We start from the raw sequence: 17811 nt of genomic DNA, 5'->3' as shown, positions 1-17811 counted from the left end.
AGCTGTTGTTGTGGGAGCTCAGGCGAATCGGTCAACAACCTGGGACCTGCGATCTTCCGATGTTGTCGTCCACTGGGCCCGCACTGGGCCCGCGACGAAGCCTCCGAGGCTCCGAAGTCGGGCCGCCAGCGCAGCCCCGAAGTCGGCCAGCCTCGCAATGGTGAGTCCTGGCTCTGACTCCGGAGCCTCAAGGTTGGTCCCAGTTGGAGGCCGCCAGCTCCGCGATTAGGCCTTAGTGCAGACGGAGCCACCTCCACAGCTGATGACAGAAGAATTCTCTCTATAATAACGAAAAATCCCCAAACACCTGTCCGACAGATAAGAAACACTCTTGAGGAGTCAGGTGTGGATTTGTCAATTACCATTGTCCACAGAAGACTTCATGGACAGAAATACAGAGGCTACACTGCAAGATGCAAACCACTGGTTAGCTGTAAAAATAGGATAGCCAGGTTATAGTTTGCCAAGAAGTACTTAAAAGAGAAACCACAGTTCTGAAAAAAAGGTCTTGTAGACAGATGAGACGAAGTTTAACTTATATCAGAGTGATGGCAAGAGCAAAGTATGGAGGAGAGAAGCAACTGTCCAAGATCCAAGGTGGTGGAGATGTTATGGCCTGGGCATATATGGCTGCTGACAGTACTGGCTCACTTATCTTCATTGATGATACAACTGCTGATGGCAGTAACATAATGAATTCTGAAGTGTATAGGCACATCCTATCTGCACAATTCAAACAAATGCCTCAAAACTCATTGGCCGGTTGTTCATTCTACAGCAAGACAATGATCCCAAACATACTGCTAAAGCAACAAAGGAGTTTTTCAAAGCTAAAAATAGTCGATTCTTGAGTGGCTAAGTCAATCACCCGATCTGAACCCAATTGAGCATGCCTTTTATATGCTGAAGAGAAAACTGAAGGGGACTAGCCCCCAAAACAAGCATAAGTTGTTCTAATACAGGCCTGGCAGAGCATTATCAGAGAAGGCACCCAGCAACTGGTGATGTCCATGAATCGCAGACTTCAAGCTGTCATTGCATGCAAAGGATATACAACAAAATACTAAACATGACTACTTTCATTTACATGACATTGCTGTGTCCCAAACATTATGGTGGCCTGAAATGGAGAGACAATGTATAAACACTACTGTAATTTCTACATGGTGAAAGCAAAATGTATAAAAATGGCCTTTATTAAAATTTGAAATATGTGCACTTTGACCACATATGATTTTTATTAATTACAAATCTCAAATTGTGGAGTACAGAGGCAAATAAATAAATGATTGGTCTTTGTCCCAAACATAATGGAGGGCACTGTATGTGTGAACATAACAAACAAATGAACAAGCAAGAGTTTAGTTTAAAGATACAGCGGAGAAACAGGCCCTTGGGCCCATCGTCCGCACCAACCAGCGATCTCCGCACGTTAACACTAACACACGCACTAGGGACAATTTTACATTCATACCAAGCCAATTAACCTACAGACCTGAACGCGTGGGAGGAAACCGAAGCTCTCGGAGAAAACCCACGCAGGTCACGGGAGAACGTACAAACTCCGTACAGACAAGCACTCGTAGTCAGGATTGAACCATGTCTTTGGTGCTGTTAGGCAATAGCTCTAATGCGACACCACCTAGTAGTGCGAGTAGTGCAAAGATAAAAAATAACACTCCAGGTCTGTGCGGTTTGGAACTTATTTGGAGACTGTTGTGTTTAATAGCCTGATGGACGCAAGGAAGAAACTGAAAACTTGCGATCAGTCTGCCAAGAAACCCTTCTTCAGACTGAAGATATTGGAGGAAGTCAGGCAGCAGCGAGTCGATCCCTTGCCATTCCCTCCACAGATGCTACCTGACCCGCTAGGTACCTCCAACACTTTGTGTTCAGCTCAAGTAAAGGCATTCTCCTGCAGCCCTTCTTCCTTCTACGCCCCACTGGTGCACCCGGGTGATGTTTCTGAGATTGTCCCGAGTTGTTCCTGCCGGCGAGCCCGGAGCCCGCTCTGCTGCCCCGCCGCTGGGTAACTGACCGCCCCGACCCACTCTGCCCCGCCGCTGGGTACCTGACCGACCCGACCCGCTCTGCTGCCCCACCGCTGGGTACCTGACCTGACCTGACCGCCCCACTCTGCTGCCCCACCGCTGGGTACCTGACAGACCCGACCCACTCTGCCCCACCGCTGGGTACCTGACCGACCCGACCCGCTCTGCTGCCCCGCCGCTGGGTACCTGACCTGACCTGACCGCCCCACTCTGCCTCGCCGCTGGGTACCTGACCTGACCCCCCACTCTGCTGCCCCACCGCTGGGTACCTGACCTGACCGCCCCACTCTGCTGCCCCACCGCTGGGTACCTGACCGAGCCGACCCACTCTGCCCCACCGCTGGGTACCTGGCCGACCCGACCCACTCTGCCCGCCGCTGGGTACCTGACCTGACCCCCCCCGACCCGTCGCTGGGTACCTGACCTGACCGCCCCACTCTGCTGCCCCACCGCTGGGTACCTGACCTGACCCGACCCACTCTGCGGCCCCGCCGCTGGGTACCTGACCTGACCACCCCGACCCGCACTGCTGCCCCGCCGCTGGGTACCTGACCTGACCGCCCCGACCCGTCACTCTGTACCTGTCCGACCCGCCACGCCGCCGAAGCTGCCCAGCAGCGAGCATCGCCGTAACCACGCCGCCATCTTACAATGCAACGCAATGCAACGCCCCTCCTCCCCTCCCGGCAGGCTACCGCGACCAAAAGCTCCTCTAGTATCTTTGACCGCGACCGTTGCAAAAATAAAACAAACCTTGTTTAAAAAAACAAAAAACCGTGCTGACGATGATTACACATTTGAGCGCACTAAAAACAAATTGACGGAATGAGGTGAACGGGGTGCAAGGCGGTGACAGGTTTCTCCCCGCGGAGGGTCACAGGTCGCTGACAGAAGGAGGAGGAGGGAGGGGATGAACTGTGGGGATCTTTGGGATGAACTGAGCTGAGGCCCGGCCGTCGTTGCCAGCCGGAGCCGCGGTGTAAATGGCGGTGATTGTGAGGCGGGCGCTCGGTCTCATCCCGCGGGAGCTGGCGGTGCGGCCGCGGCCGGGTGATAGGCGGGACTGCCGGCGCTGCGGTGAGTGAGCGCCATGGGGAACCAGGCCGACAAGACAGGTCTGAAGAAGGGTTTCGGCCCGAAACGTCACCTATCTCCTTCGCTCCATAGATGCTGCTGCACCCGCTGAGCTTCTCCAGCATTTTTGTGTACCTTCGATCTTCCAGCATCTGCAGTTCCTTCTTGAACGACAAGACAGACTGGCGAGGTCTCGCTACATTAGCAGCACCTCGCTTCCCCAACCCACCCCCAATCCTCCACTGCCAGGGTGAGAGGTGCACCAAATCTCAACACTCAATAATAGTCTCAGAGATCGACAAATTCTTGATTTGAGCGGGTGTCTTAGTAGTGTGTGTCTTATCTTCAGTGTAAACCAGCATCTGCAGTTCTTGGTTCTTGGAATTTAAACTTGAGGTAGCGGAGTGTGGACTTAAGCAAAAACGGGTCCTTCCTACACGCAGTTTAGTGTTTCCTACACACTAGTCCTTCCTACACACAGTTTAGTTACATATTGAGCTCCTTGCACACAATGTTTTTAAAAAAAAGCCTTTTGCAAAGACATAATGATAATGGACAAGTTTTTAAATTAACGTAATCTATCGCACAACACTTCCAAATATAACGTGTTGGGTGTAGTCACAAAGAGCTGCAAATGCTGGTTTACAAAAAAAAACAAAGTGCCGGAGCGACAGGGAGGCAGAAGAGCTTTGGCATAAATTCATTAATTCTAGCAGCAGAATGAGGCCATTCCACCCATCAAGTCTACTCAGCCATTCAATCATGGCTGATCTTTCTTTTCCTTTCAACCCCACACGCCTGCCTTTGCCCCATAACTCCTGACACCTGTATTAGTCAAGAATCCATCAATCTCTGCCTTAAAAATATCCATTGACTGCCTCCACAGTCGTCTGTGCCAATGAATTCCATGGATTCACCATCCTCTGACTAAAGAAATTCCTTCTCATCTCTTTTCTAAAGGTACGCAGCTGAAATGTGTTCCCAATAGCCAGTGACAATGGCAAAGCATAAAGTGCTGGTGGAACTCAACAGGTCAGGCAGCATCAGTGCTCTTCTTCAGTGACAAGTTAACTATTTTCTAAAGTTCAAGTCAAAACTGAATAAATTAAAGTAGAAAAGTTCCTGCGAAGTGTTGCTTAGAGCAAACATGCTTTATCTTGCATTATAAGAACACTATCATGATTTAGACACAAAATGCTGGTGTAACTCAGCGGGACAGGCAGCATCGCTGGAGAGAAGGAATAGGTGAAGTTTAAGGTCGAGGCCCTACGTCAGACTGAGCGTCAGAGGAGAGGGAGTTACAGAGATAAGGAAGTGTAAGATATCAAGGAAAATGTAAAATAGACCATTGTTAGCTAGGAGAAGTTAACACCTGGAACAGTATTGTATCCTATATATACAGTATTGTATCCTACATATAGTACCCCTATGTATCGCTTGGGAAACTTACACCCCAGCAGTATAAAAATTGACTTCTCTAACTGCAAGTAACTCTTGCTTTCCCTCTCTCTCTATCCCACCCCCCTTCCCAGTTCTCCGACCAGCCTGACTACTCCCTAATTACATTGTTTGCTATATTGTCATCTTTCTAGCTAACAATGGTCTATTCTACATTTTCCTGGATATGCATCTCCTTTGATCCCCACTTCGTTATCTCTGTAACTCCCTCTCCCCACTTCCTCTCCCCTGACACTGTCTGAAGAAGGGTCTCAACCTAAAACATCACCCATTCCTTCTATTCAGAGATGCTGCCTGCCTGCTGAATTACTCCAGTATTTTGTGTAAACTAGCATCTGCAGTTCCTACAAACCCTATCATGACTTAGATTGTTAATGAGGACGATGAATAGTATTAGTGATACTTTTTATATTTTGGTGATTGTTAATGGTATTGGAAAGTTAATTAGGATTGTGATTGTTGCTGTGGTCAAATGATTAGGGGAATAGTCAATTCTGCAGGTCAGCAGCCTTTCATTGGAGCTGAAAATAGTTAAGGACCTCGACTGTCGGCCCTGCAGTCTGCGGTGCTTCTGGCTGCGGCGCGAACTTTAAATCACCGACCGCTGGCCTGCGGCCTACACCAATCTGAAGCCGCGGTCTCCGGTGGGGGAGGCACCGATTCAGGACTTACCTTGACTTTTATCACTGGATGCCCGTAGCAGCGACTGCGGAGGGTTGAGGTCCCGACCACGGGGGGAAAATGGAGGAGGACTGGCCAAATGTTGTGCCTTCCACCACAGTGATGAATGCTGTGGTGGATGTTTGTGTTAAAATTTTATTATGTTTTTGTGTGTTCTTTCTCATTGTACCGCTGCTGGCAAATTCATTTCACTTGCACTTTATGTGCAATGTGACGAATAAAACTGATTGTATTGATTGTATTGTATTGTAGGTTTAGGGAATGGAAAGTAAAAAGAACAAAAGGGAAAGTTTGGGTTAAATCATCTAAAACGGGGGATATTCAATGACAAAAATCTTAATGCAAGGCAAAGGGCAAGACAAATCAAAACAAGGGACAAGTCAAAATAATGTTTATTGTCAAAGAGAACAATTAAATTCTTCATTTCTGCAAGAGAACTGCAGCCAAACTGTCCCATCAATGCAATAACATGCAGATAAACAATTAATAATCGATACTATTGTTAGGTATGTGATAATTAACATATGTAATTAGTATATGTGATGTCTTGTGCAAGTATGCAGGTGCAGGGGGAGACTCAAGATGGCGTCCTGGAATAAAGAAGCTTGTTAGATTACTCCCTTGTCCGAGTTTTATTAAAGTCTGTTCCAAGCATCCAAATACACAACAATTGGCGACGAGGATAAAAGAACAGAGAAGATAAGAACAAGGACAGCCAAGAAAAACGAAAACAAGTTTAAAATAGAAGTAGTATTTGGAAACAAAGTGGAACAGCACCAAGCCAAAAGATTTGGCGCCAAATGGTTTGAATTGCCGCCAAAAAAAAAAAAGGTTGGAACGAGCCAGGAAAACAAGCAGGGCAGTAAGGGTCAACGAGCGCAGCTGGAAGCTAGGAGCGACGGTGTCAACTTACCTGGAATGTATCCAGGGCTGTGCAGCCCACAGCCAGGCCCAAGCAGCAGCCACAGACGTCGGGTGAGGGCCTAGTACCGTGTAGGCCACGGATAGGTCCGAAGAAGCCACCGACGAAAGAGGACCGTCGAGAGAGGAAGTTCCGCGCGAGAAGGCGGGGCACAGTCCTGACGCTTGGAGCAGCAGGGACCGGCAGCAGAAACCAGGAGCGTCCAAGGGAGACAGCAGGCAAGTCAGCGGAGCAGCGAGAGTTGACTTGGCAGCGAGTCAGCGGAGGCAGCCTGCCCCAGCCGCGAGCACAGTCCGCACTCGCCAGTGGGACACAGCCAGCACCGGCCGCGAGCAAAGTCAGCCCCGGCCGCAAGACACAAGTCAGCCCCAGCCACGAGCACAGTCAGCCTGGCCGCAAGCACAGCCAGCCCCCAGCCGTGCAGCCAGCAAGTAAGCAAGCCAGCAAAGCAGCAAAAGCCAGCCCCGGAAGCCAGCAAAAGCCAGCCCGGGAAGACAGCAAAAGACAGCCCGTAAAGACAGCAACAGCCAGCCCGTAAAGACAACAACAGCCAGCCTGTGAAACCAGCCCGGGAAGCCAGCAAAAGTCTGCCGAGAAACCAGCAAAGCCAGTCCGTATGAACAGCCCGAGAGGTCGCTGAGGCTCCGGAGTCCCGGACTGTACGAATTTAATGTATTGGCCACTGTTATCAATGATTTAAGTAAATATGTGTGCATAGCAGGTATATGGCTGAAAATGTTCTAGTTTGCTATTAACATTAAATGTGGGTTAATAGTATAAATCTATTATTATAAGATTAAGTAATAGACAGTGATTTTTTTCTAAAGCTAATTAATACAGAACTGTGTTTTCTTATATTGGAAAAGTCAGTGTTTTGGCTGTACAGGAGATGTGTGTTTTCTTATCTTGGGGTAATCAGTGTTTTGGCTGTACAGGAGCACCTGAATAGTGCACCTGAATAGCAACAGATAGCATGGCTATTCAAAGGGTAGGATTGCCCCAGTTAGATTCTGGGTGTAATTTTGAGAAATGGACTGAAGTCTTGGAGGCTTCGTTCAGTTCCAATTATATCACTGCAGAGAAGAAGAGAGCATGGTTCATATTAGGCTTAGGAACAGAGAAGTATCACACCTTACGTACGTTACTGCGTCCAGCAAAGCCCACGGATAAAACGTACGAGGAGTGTAAGGAGGCATTAATGGCTCATTTCTCGCCAATACCTCCAAGGGCATCCAGAGGCAAGGAGCCTGAACTAAAGAGGGCAGGTAGTCCCACAAAGGACCAAAGTCAAGTGCAAAGTGACAAAAGTCAAGTGCAAAAGGACAAAGGTCAAGTGCAAAGGGACAAAGGTCAAGTGCAAAAGGACAAAGGTTAAGTGCAAAAGGGCAAAGGTATAGTGCAAAAGGGCAAAGGTCGAGTGCAAAAGGGAAATGGTCGAGTGCAAAAGGACAAAGGTTGAGTACGGAGAGAGATCCAGAACAAACAGAAGGCAGCAGCGGTAATACAAGCAGCATTTAGAATGCACAGAGTATATCGTCAATACAAGGCAATGAGATTGGCAGCTATAATAGTACAAACCCAGTATAGTCCAAGTGAGACATTATAATAGTTTGAGAAAAGAAGTGGTTGGTATTCAGGCCTTATACCGCGGGATCAGAGCCAGAGCCAGAGTATTGGTTGAGAATATCAAGGCAGCACGTCATATTAAGTCATTCATAAGGATGTGCATTACAAGAAAGCATTTCTTGATGCAAAAAGCAGCTGTAGTCACTCTGCAAGCTGCATACCGTGGTTACCGATTAAGGGTACGCTACAAAGCTGTGCGTCAAGCAGTCATTTCGATCCCCCATTCATCCTGCACTTTCCCCCCCCCCCCCCCCCCCCCCCCCCCCAGCCATCCTGCACTGATCCACCCATTCATCCTGTACTGACCCCCCCCCCCCATTCATCCTGTACTGATACACCCATTCATCCTGCTCAGACCCTCTGATCCACACCGTACTGATCCCTCTCATTCATCCTGCACAGACTTTCCGATCCACACTGTACTGATCACTCCCATTCATCCTGTACTGATCCCCTCCATTCATCCTGTACTGATCCCCCATCCATCCTGTACTGCTCCCCCCCCCTTCAAGAAGAATGGGGGGAACAGTCTGAAGAAGGGTCTCGACCCAAATGTTGCCTATTTCCTTCGCTCCATAGATGCCTCACCCGCTGCGTTTCTCCAGCATTTGTCTACCTCCATGGATCCTGTACTGAGTCCCCCATTCATCCTGTACTGATGGCCCCCCTGTCAATCCCGTACTGATCCACCCCATTCAACCCCACTGACATCCCCCGCGCTCTCCCCTCACAATTTTACCTATTGCAACCAACACGCACTAATTCCCCTGCCTCAATCCATCCACCCCGCACCTTGCCTCATCATCTATCCATCCCGCACTGATTCACAGCCCCCCCCTCCCCGACCCTACTGTGCTAGAAATGTCTTCGGAGCGAAAATTGACTATGTTTGATAACGGAATGCAATCAATTGTGTTTTAAATCCCAATGTTATTATTTGTTTTAATCCGTAAAGATGGATTAATTAAATTGTGAGCACGTGAACTGGACAACATGTAAAAGGACTGGACAAGCTAGATGCAGGAAAAATTTTCCCAATGTTGGGCGAGTCCAGAACCAGGGGTCACAGTCGTAGAATAAAGGGGAGGTCATTTAAGACTGAGGTGATAAAAAACCCGGAGAGTTGTGAATTTATGGAATTCCCTGCCACAGAGGGCAGTGGAGGCCAAATCACTGGATGGATTTAAGAGAGAGTTAGATAGAGCTCTAGGGACTAGTGGAGTCAAGGGATATGGGGAGAAGGCAGGCATGGGTTATTGAAAGGGAACGATCAGTCATGATCACAATGAATGGCGGTGCTGGCTCAAAGGGCCAAATGGTCTCCTCCTGTACCTATTTTCTATGTGAAACATTAAAACCGCAGCGTTTGATTGTCACTGATACCATTGACACGTTATTACAGAATTCATTTTAACGGCAAATCACTACTCTTAATATGGAGTATCAGTACTGTTATTTAATGAGGAACATTTACAACTATACGTTGAATTTATCCAGGTTTTACATAGACAGCCGGTCATATACATCACAAATTTGATCAGGAGATATTTCAGTTGAAATTTTAACGTTAATTCTGAAGTGGGAATGATGGAAACAGCGTTTATCAATAATTTTAAAAAACATTTGGTGCATACAAACTGGGTATCTTCATTGCTGTTCACAACACATACATTTAATCTGAATGTCCGGTAATGTGGCGTTTTGACACCTTTAAACATATTACCAAAAGAACATTTGCTGCAATTATGTCCTTTGGCCATCTCTTGTCAGTTAGTGTAATGTTTAACCTGTCAGATGGGTATCATCGGTTTTAACAGCTATTATCATAAAATGCCTTCAGAAATGTCCTTGCAACCTGTATATTTTGTTGTGGATAAATTATGTGGGAAGCAAGAGTGTTTCTGTACCAATAGCAATAACGACCCATGCTATGGCCATGTCATGATAATTTTCGGTCCTTCACAGAAAGCATGCTTGCATCAATTTGTAGTGTGCATCCTTAAAATGAGGGCATCCTTTATGTCTTCATAATAATCCCATTTAATCTTGCGCCTGAATGGTGGACATGATGGTTTTGCTCCATGTCTACGAGCTAGATTGCTCTATGTATGTGATAGCACATTACATTTGTGTACATTGCTTCAAGATTGCCTCTTTCTCATTTCCTCCGAGCATTCATCATTGCTTTTGTAATGGTTCTGGTGATCATCAAACTGCTTGATAGGGTAGTAATACAGTCTAGGAAGAGGGGTGTAAAACTAAAGTTGAAGCAGAATGGGTTAATAATGAAGGTCCTGTAGAGACTGAATAGCTGTAATAATTTGTATTTAGGCTTGGGTGGACTAGTGAAGAAATATACAGGTTATAATCAAATCTTTAGAAGATCAAATGGATGTTAATAAGCTGGGGAAATGATGTCAGTATCAATGTCAGTAAGTGCAGGAAAATGCTTTTTATTGAAAATGATTTTATGAATGGACATTGTGTGGAGTTTTAAGGCCCAGGCCATCTTGTAATTGATAAGGCTTTATAAGACTGTTATCAATCAATGTTTTATGGGGAGAGACAAGGACTATGAAAGGCTAGAACTAATGAGTAATATAAACCGTGGATGTATCTAGAATATTGGGTGCAAAGTGTTCTTATGAAGAAAGCATCTATAGTCCAATGAATGTCCTTTTTTTATTCGCCATTTGAGATACATTAATGAATATCCTAAATCATCTTGAATTGTATAATTTCTATAAAAGCATCTCGTTTAATAACATAACTTAATTCCCAAATAATTTGTTACATTTAACTGGGAAAAAAAGAATTAAAAATATGAAGTGATTGTGAGTTGATCAAGATACTATTAAAGGTGCAAAATTGCAGTTGCTGCTTAAGTTTACAAAGATTTAAGAATTGTGAGGAATAAAAGCAATATGCCCCAGTATGTTTGGAGCATGAATGTGTTCAAAATGCAGCATTCCCATGACATATTAGGAGAGAACTGGGAGGAGTTAGGATAAAGGCCCTGCGTTCAAATAGAAGATAATATACATAGAGTGTGTAGGAAGGAACTACAGATGCTGGTTTAAACCGAAGGTAGACACAAAATGTTGGAGTAACTCAGCGAGACAGGCAGCATCTCTGGAGAGAAGGAATGGGTAACGTTTCTGGTCCAGACCCTTCTTCAGACTTTTTCTCATAATATACGTGGAGTTGAAATGTCAACTAAGGATAGTCGATGTCGTTAAATAAAGTAGGAAAGGCAGTTAAAGTGAAGCAGAATAAGAGTGAACAAGCAGGGGATCTTTGTTAATCGATAATGACGCAGGGGATCAGATGTTTTCTTCCAGTTTGAGCGGGGCCTCTCTCCGGCAATGGAGGCCAATGACAGCGAACGGGAGTTGAAAAGATTAATTTGTCCAGCGGGTTTTGGTGGACAGAGTGCAAGTATTCGATGAAACCTAGTCCAGTCTATGCTTGGTCTTGCCAATGTCAAGGAGGTCAAATCTAGAACATCAAATCCAAGAGACGAGATTGGAAGAGGTGCACGTGAACCTGTGTTCTCAACTGGAAGGTCTGTTGGCATTCCTGGATGTAAGTGAGAGAAGAGGTGTGGGGACAAGTGTTATCTCCTGCGGTTACAAGGGAAAGCGCCTGGGTAGGGGTAGGTTTACTGGGAAGGGATGAGTGAATCAAGTCTTTCTTTAAGATGTTTTACCAAAATTAACTTGGAAAGTTCTATGAAATAAATTATTGTAATGGGGAGGTGCAGCGAGACCTGGGCGACCATATACACTGGTCACTGAAAGTTGGCTTACAGGTACAGCAGGCAGTGAAGAGAGCTGATCATGGACTTTTGGAGGGCATATCATCCGAGGACGTACATTTCAGTATAGGAGTAAAATGGGGATCCTGTGGATAGGGTGAACTGTTTTAAATATCTGGGAGTCCACATCTCCAAGGATATGACATGGTCATGAGACGCCTCAGCACTGGTGAGTAAGGTCAGCGCCTTTACCACCTCAGGCAATTGAGGAAATTCAGAGTGTCTCCGAGGATCCTCCAGTGCTTCTACGATTGCGGTGGAAAGCATCTTGTCCGGGAACATTACCATCTGGGTTCACGAATTGCTCCCTGGGACAAGAAGGCTCTGCAGAGAGTAGTGCGGAAGGCCGAACGCACTATGGGCTTGTATTCCTGGAGTTTAGATACAGCAGGGGGATCAACTCCAGAACATATAAACAAAATCATGAGAGACAATCTTCCACCCCTGGACAGACTGTTCCCCATGTTGGGTGAGTCAAACGCCTCCGTTGCCATGCAGTTAGAACGGAGAGGTTGAGAAGGAGTTTCTTCCCAGAGGCAATTCGGACTGAAAACGCCTTTCTCACCAGGGACTAATTGTACAGAATGTTTTTCCTTCTATTATTTATTATGTAAAATAATATGTGTGTTATGATTGTGTTTATAATTTGTTTGGTTGTTTTGTTGTTCCGCGAGCATTGCCACTTTCATTTCACTGCACATCTCGTATGTGTATGTGACAAATAAACTTGACTTGACTTGACTTGACTTGTTGGCGTTCCTGGATGTAAGTGAGAGAGGAGGTGTGGGGACAAGTGTTATCTCCTGCGGTTACAAGGGAAAGCGCCTGGGCAGGGGGAAGGTTTACTGGGAAGGGATGAGTGAATCAAGTCTTTCTTTAAGATGTTAGGGGCGACAGATGGCACAATGGGCTAAGTGTTTGGCTGGCGATCGGAAGGTAGCCGGTTCGAATCCCGCTTGGAGTGCATACTGTCGTTGTGTCCTTGGGGCAAGACACTTCACCCACCTTTGCCTGTGTGTAATGTAATGTAATTATGTGAAGCACTTTGGGGTCAATGCAAGTTGACTGAAAATGTGCTATATAAATAAGATTATATATGTTTTACCAAAATTAACTTGGAAAGTTCTATGAAATAAATTATTGTAATGGGGAGGTGCAGCGAGACCTGGGCGACCTTGTACACCGGTCACTGAAAGTTGGCTTACAGGTACAGCAGGCAGTGAAGAAAGCTAATGGAATTTGGCCTTCATAACAAGAGGATTTCAGTATAGGAGTAAAAAGGTTCTTCTGCAGTTGTATAGGTCTCTGGTGAGACCACATCTGGAGTATTGTGTACAGTTTTGGTCTCCTAATTTGAGGAAGGACATCCTTGTGATTGAGGCAGTGCAGCGTAGGTTCACGAAATTGATCCCTGGGATGGTGGGACTGTCATATGAGGAAAGATTGAAAAGACTAGGCTTGTATTCACTGGAGTTTAGATGGATCAGGGGGAATCTTATAGAAACATATAAAATTATAAAAGGAGTGGACAATCTAGATGCAGGAAAATTGTTCCCAATGTTGGGTGAGTCCAGAACCTGGGGCCACAGTCTTAGAATAATGGGGAGGTCATTTAAGACTGAGGTGAGAAAAAACTTTTTCACCCACAGAGTTGTGAATTTATGGAATTCCCTGTCACAGAGGGCAGTGGAGGCCAGGTCACTGGATGGATTTAAGAGAGAGTTAGATAGAGCTCTAGGTGCTAGTGGAGTCAAGGGATATGGGGAGAAGGCAGGCACAGGTTATTGATAGGGGATGATTAGCCATGATCACAATGAATTGGCTCAAAGGGCCGAATGGCCTCCTGCACCTATTTTCTATGTTTCTATTTTTCTATGTTTCTAATGCTGAGCAGACCATTTTATTAGTACAAACAAATGTGTTCAATCGATGTTTATTTTCTATTTGTAGCAAGACGGTATTTACTCTCAGACAATGTGATACGTTTGCTGGACTTCCAACAGAAGAAGGTTGCACTTGCAAATCAGATGTATATTAGTAAAGGTAAGTTGTACCATTCTATTTTTGAAAAGGTTTTGTCATTTAAAAGTGAGGAATTTGATTTTATGTTGAATGTGAAACGGATTTGCTTATCAGTGGAACACTTCTTAATCAGACGTTTAGTTTAGTTTAGAGATACAGCATGGAAGCAGATCCTTCGGCCCACCAGGTCTGCAGATCCTTCGGCCCACCCACCGATCCTTGCACATTAACACAAGCCTACTCACACTAGGAACAATTTACACTTATAGGGGGAAAGGAAAACGGGTTGCATGGATAGTTTTAGTTTAGTTTAGTTTAGAGATACAGCGCGGAAACAGGCCCTTCGGCCCACTGAGTTTGCACCGCCCGATAATTCACGCACATTAACACAAGCCTACGCACACTAGGGACAATTTACACATACCAAGTATACAAACCGAAGACAATTTATCTACAAACTTGTACGTCTTTGGAGTGTGGGAGGAAACCGAAGATCTCGGAAAAAACCCATGGAGTCACGGGGAGAACTTACAAACTCCATACAGACAGCACCCGTAGTCAGGATTGAACCTGGGACCCAGGGCTCTGGCGCCATAAGGCCGCAATTCTACTGCTGCGCCACCGTGCTGCCATGTGTTTGTTGAAGTAACAATCTATTCTTCAACGATTTTGCACTTTGTTGTTGCTTTAAAAGGACAATGTGTACTGGGGTAGAGCTATTAAGGATAGAATGTTTAACATGTGACTCTGATCTATTTTCAAAATTAAATGGCTTTAAAATAAATTGCGTTCTCTCTATTTTACCATCTTTCTAATGATTTTCCATTCATTGCAATCGGCCTCTCTGGCAAGCTGACCAAATACAGTTTGCTATTGTTTCTGGCTATCGGTTCCTTTATGCTTGGAAATGTTCAGTGTGGTTGCATCAGGATCAGGCTGAGCAATGGAGGATAGTGAGATTGGAAGACCTACTATCAGGTGACACATAGTCTTTAGGTTGAGCTATGGAAGGACAGAAGGATTTTGGATGTTACTACTTTCAGAAGAATGGCAAAAATTTATAAGGAATCAGGATCTGTTCACAAGTAGGTCAACAGTTTCCCCGTGTCTCCCCATTAGATGAAGCTGCTCTTATTTTCTTTGGCATTGTAACTGACAGAAGTAATTTCAATGTTTTTTTTTAATTTGTCCCTGTAGAGATTGAAAAAGAGCAACTTGTCACATCAAATCTATTTGTTTAACTCTAATTTCTGTCTCTGATGGACATTTCATAATATCAGATACAGAAATTGTAAGAAAACAATAAAATCAACATTAAAAAAAACTCTACTCTCTCCAACTCTCTCTGTTTCTCCCTTCCACCCATTCCCTTCCTTTCCCTTCCCTTCCTCTAGATTCAACTCTTCAGTCCTTTTGTCTCACACCTTCTGTCTTCTCATCTCTGGCCTTAGTCCTCCAATCTACCTATCAAAAAACCCTCCTCAGCTGAATCAACCTATTATCTGCCAGGCCTCTCTTCCAGCTTTCTTTCATCCCCTCCATCCCCCCCCCCGCCCCCATATGTAAAATTGTTTACATATTTTACCAATAATTTTCTAAATTTACAACAGTTGTTTTCTCTGAATTTCACAAATTAACATGAAGAGGCAATGGTTCACACAAAATACTGTGATGTGTTTTATTTTATAGATCATGTCGCCATTTTACTTTTTTTACTTGCTTTCACATAATAAATTTGTTCAATTTCACAGATCAATATTTCAAAACTATTGAGGAAAAATTAAAAAAGAATGAGTTAATCCTCAAGGATGATTTAAAAATGTTGTTACATTTGTGCCAGATGCCAGCAGATGTAGAAGTAGCAAAGGATGTAATTTACAGGTATGCTTTTAAAACATTAATTTATCCCATAATTGTGAATTATTGCATAAAAAAAATATTTTTATTTATTCTATTTATATTTCCTCATCAGGACTCAAGATAATGTGTGCTAACAGTTGTTTTCTTCTATTCACCTCTCCTAAAACTCAGTCACCTTCAAACAACAAAATCTCCAATGTAAATTGAGCTTAAAGTAACATTCTGCAGTGACTGGAACGTGAAATTATTCTAATAAATGCTGGAAATATTTAGTTGAAAATTCAATCAGATTCCAGTCACGATGAAAGGAGTGGGTTTGAAATTGAAATAGAGACTAACAAAAAAAGACAGATTTGCCGTGCAACGAAGGAGGCCATTCTGACCTTCAAGATTATGCTGGGGAGTTTGGAAGATCTGTTCAGCAGGTCCCACTAATCTGTTTGATTTCATGGACTTGTAATTCTATTTTGTGTTCCACGTTGAAAATTACTGTTATATCTGATACAGCACATATTTCAGGAAGTACACTGAGGATCGTAAAAAACTCACTTCATCACGATAGATTTTCCTCCTGTTGCCATGGTTCTGTTGTCAATTGCAATAAAAAGTCCTGTGTTTACTGCCCCTTCCACACAGTTTCTCCTTGCTTTCTCCTCAGGATTTTGAATGCATTCCTCAAAGCTTCTCTCTACCTTTTTTGGTGTGAGAGGAACAGCTTGTATTTTTCTTGTGTGTATCCATATGATTGACATCCATCTTCCTTCCCACCATTATAGTCATTCTCTTGTACATCTTCCAAATTTTGAAGAGCTCAAATTATATTTGTTAAAATGGCGAAAATATTAGGTTAGTTAAAATACTGATATTTGGTTTAGTGTGAGGATAAGGTGATGGCATGAATGCAAAGATAATCAGCGAAATCATTAATAAGGAGAGAAAGTAGAACAATAGTCTCTGGGAGTTTTAATAACTAATATGGACGCTATCTTAATTTTATATAATTTGGTGCCATTGCTGGTTTGCTCACAGGTACCATGCGGAAAACAAAAACATGGCCTTTGGGGAATTTAGGTTTGGACCTTTGTTTGTAAGGCTATGTTATGAATTGGGCCTCGAAGAAACAGCTGAAGAGATGGTGAAAGACCAGGTAAATCTTTTTTGACTAAGATATATATTTTTATAAGATTTTATAAGATATATAAGATAATATATTTTTATTAGGTAGGTTTATCAGGAGAAATCATAGAAAATAGGTGCAGGAGTAGGCCATTCGACCCTTCAAGCCGAATATAATATAAATGGAATTAAATGTACAGCTTTCATACAGATGATAACGTTGTTCCACTTCAGAGTGATTATCACTGGCTAATTCTTCCAAATGACAAGGATATAACAAAATATAGTTTTCTGCAAATTAAAATATGCATTTCACTTAGAATTTTAATTATGAGCCATTTTGTTTTCTTTTTATCTTTGTAGATGAAATCTGACATCTGTGAGATTTTATGTAAAATATTTGTTTGTTTTTTGATTGACGTTAGATTTGTTTGGTTGTCAAAGCTTAAACACGATATACTTGATATGTGTGAGGATGAAACTGTGCAGGCGCTGGATAGAATTGGTAGCTAAACCAACCGAAAGGAAAGTCTTCTGGTTGTCATTCATGGCATCCTTTCAAACATAACTAGAATTGGTAGAGGAGATAGTGTGACTGGACTAGTATTATTTCAAATTTGCAGCCTGCTACCAACACTAAGGATAGATTTGGAACCACTTACTTTTTTTTATGCACTCCATAAATTATATCTTGGTGTTTCGATTAGGCATTTTGCTAAAATCTTTACAAATGTTGGCTGTGTGACATTAATATTATCATCGGCAATGACAAGTTCTGTACTTCTGCAACTGCTTTCGTTTACACAACCAAACTTATTCCCATTTCCCTTGCCCTTGTTTAATTAAAAAATAAAAAGTTAAATAATCGACAATCTAGTAGTTATTTGAAGAACAGAAAACTGTGGGAGACAAGCTTTTATACCCATTAGCAGCGATGGCACGTGGGTGTGCAGTGAATGGACGGATGTGGATCACCTGCAGGCAGGGGAAATAAGTTTAATTTGGCATCATATTTGGCATGGAAATTGTGGGCCTAAGGGTCTGTTCCTATGTTCCAACTTGAATTTATATGTTACCTGTAATGGAAGGAAGCTGTTCTGATATGGCAGTATGATGGTTAAGATTAGCAGTTCCAGAAGCGCAGAAATTATCATCACTGATGGCAATACAGATGTAAACTTGCC

General features: G+C 43.8%; 2 protein-coding genes across 6 annotated transcripts in view; one reads left to right on the top strand and one right to left on the bottom strand.

Annotated features, from left to right (window-relative positions):
- The window catches only part of mrps27 (mitochondrial ribosomal protein S27), an 84598-nt gene extending 81333 nt beyond the window's left edge, over positions 1 to 3265 (bottom strand). Inside the window, exon 1 of one of the 2 annotated variants that reach the window (XM_055632170.1) lies at positions 3199 to 3265. In XM_055632170.1, the coding sequence (XP_055488145.1) occupies positions 3199 to 3250 (52 nt within the window). In that variant the 5' untranslated portion in view covers positions 3251 to 3265. Of the gene's footprint in view, positions 1 to 2632; positions 2764 to 3198 lie in introns of those variants that run through there. The other variant, XM_055632171.1, reaches the window with a different exon arrangement.
- ptcd2 (pentatricopeptide repeat domain 2) overlaps positions 2930 to 17811 on the top strand; it is a 45033-nt gene continuing 30151 nt past the window's right edge. For 2 of the 4 annotated variants that reach the window (XM_055632172.1, XM_055632175.1), the window contains exons 1-4: positions 3219 to 3375; positions 13580 to 13672; positions 15403 to 15532; positions 16541 to 16658. In XM_055632172.1, the coding sequence (XP_055488147.1) occupies positions 3219 to 3375; positions 13580 to 13672; positions 15403 to 15532; positions 16541 to 16658 (498 nt within the window). Of the gene's footprint in view, positions 3167 to 3218; positions 3376 to 13579; positions 13673 to 15402; positions 15533 to 16540; positions 16659 to 17811 lie in introns of those variants that run through there. The other 2 variants (XM_055632173.1, XM_055632174.1) reach the window with 2 other exon arrangements.

Source organism: Leucoraja erinacea, chromosome 3, assembly GCF_028641065.1.
Source record: "Leucoraja erinacea ecotype New England chromosome 3, Leri_hhj_1, whole genome shotgun sequence".
Classification (NCBI taxonomy): domain Eukaryota; kingdom Metazoa; phylum Chordata; class Chondrichthyes; order Rajiformes; family Rajidae; genus Leucoraja; species Leucoraja erinaceus.
This window is presented reverse-complemented; position numbering and strand designations above follow the sequence as displayed.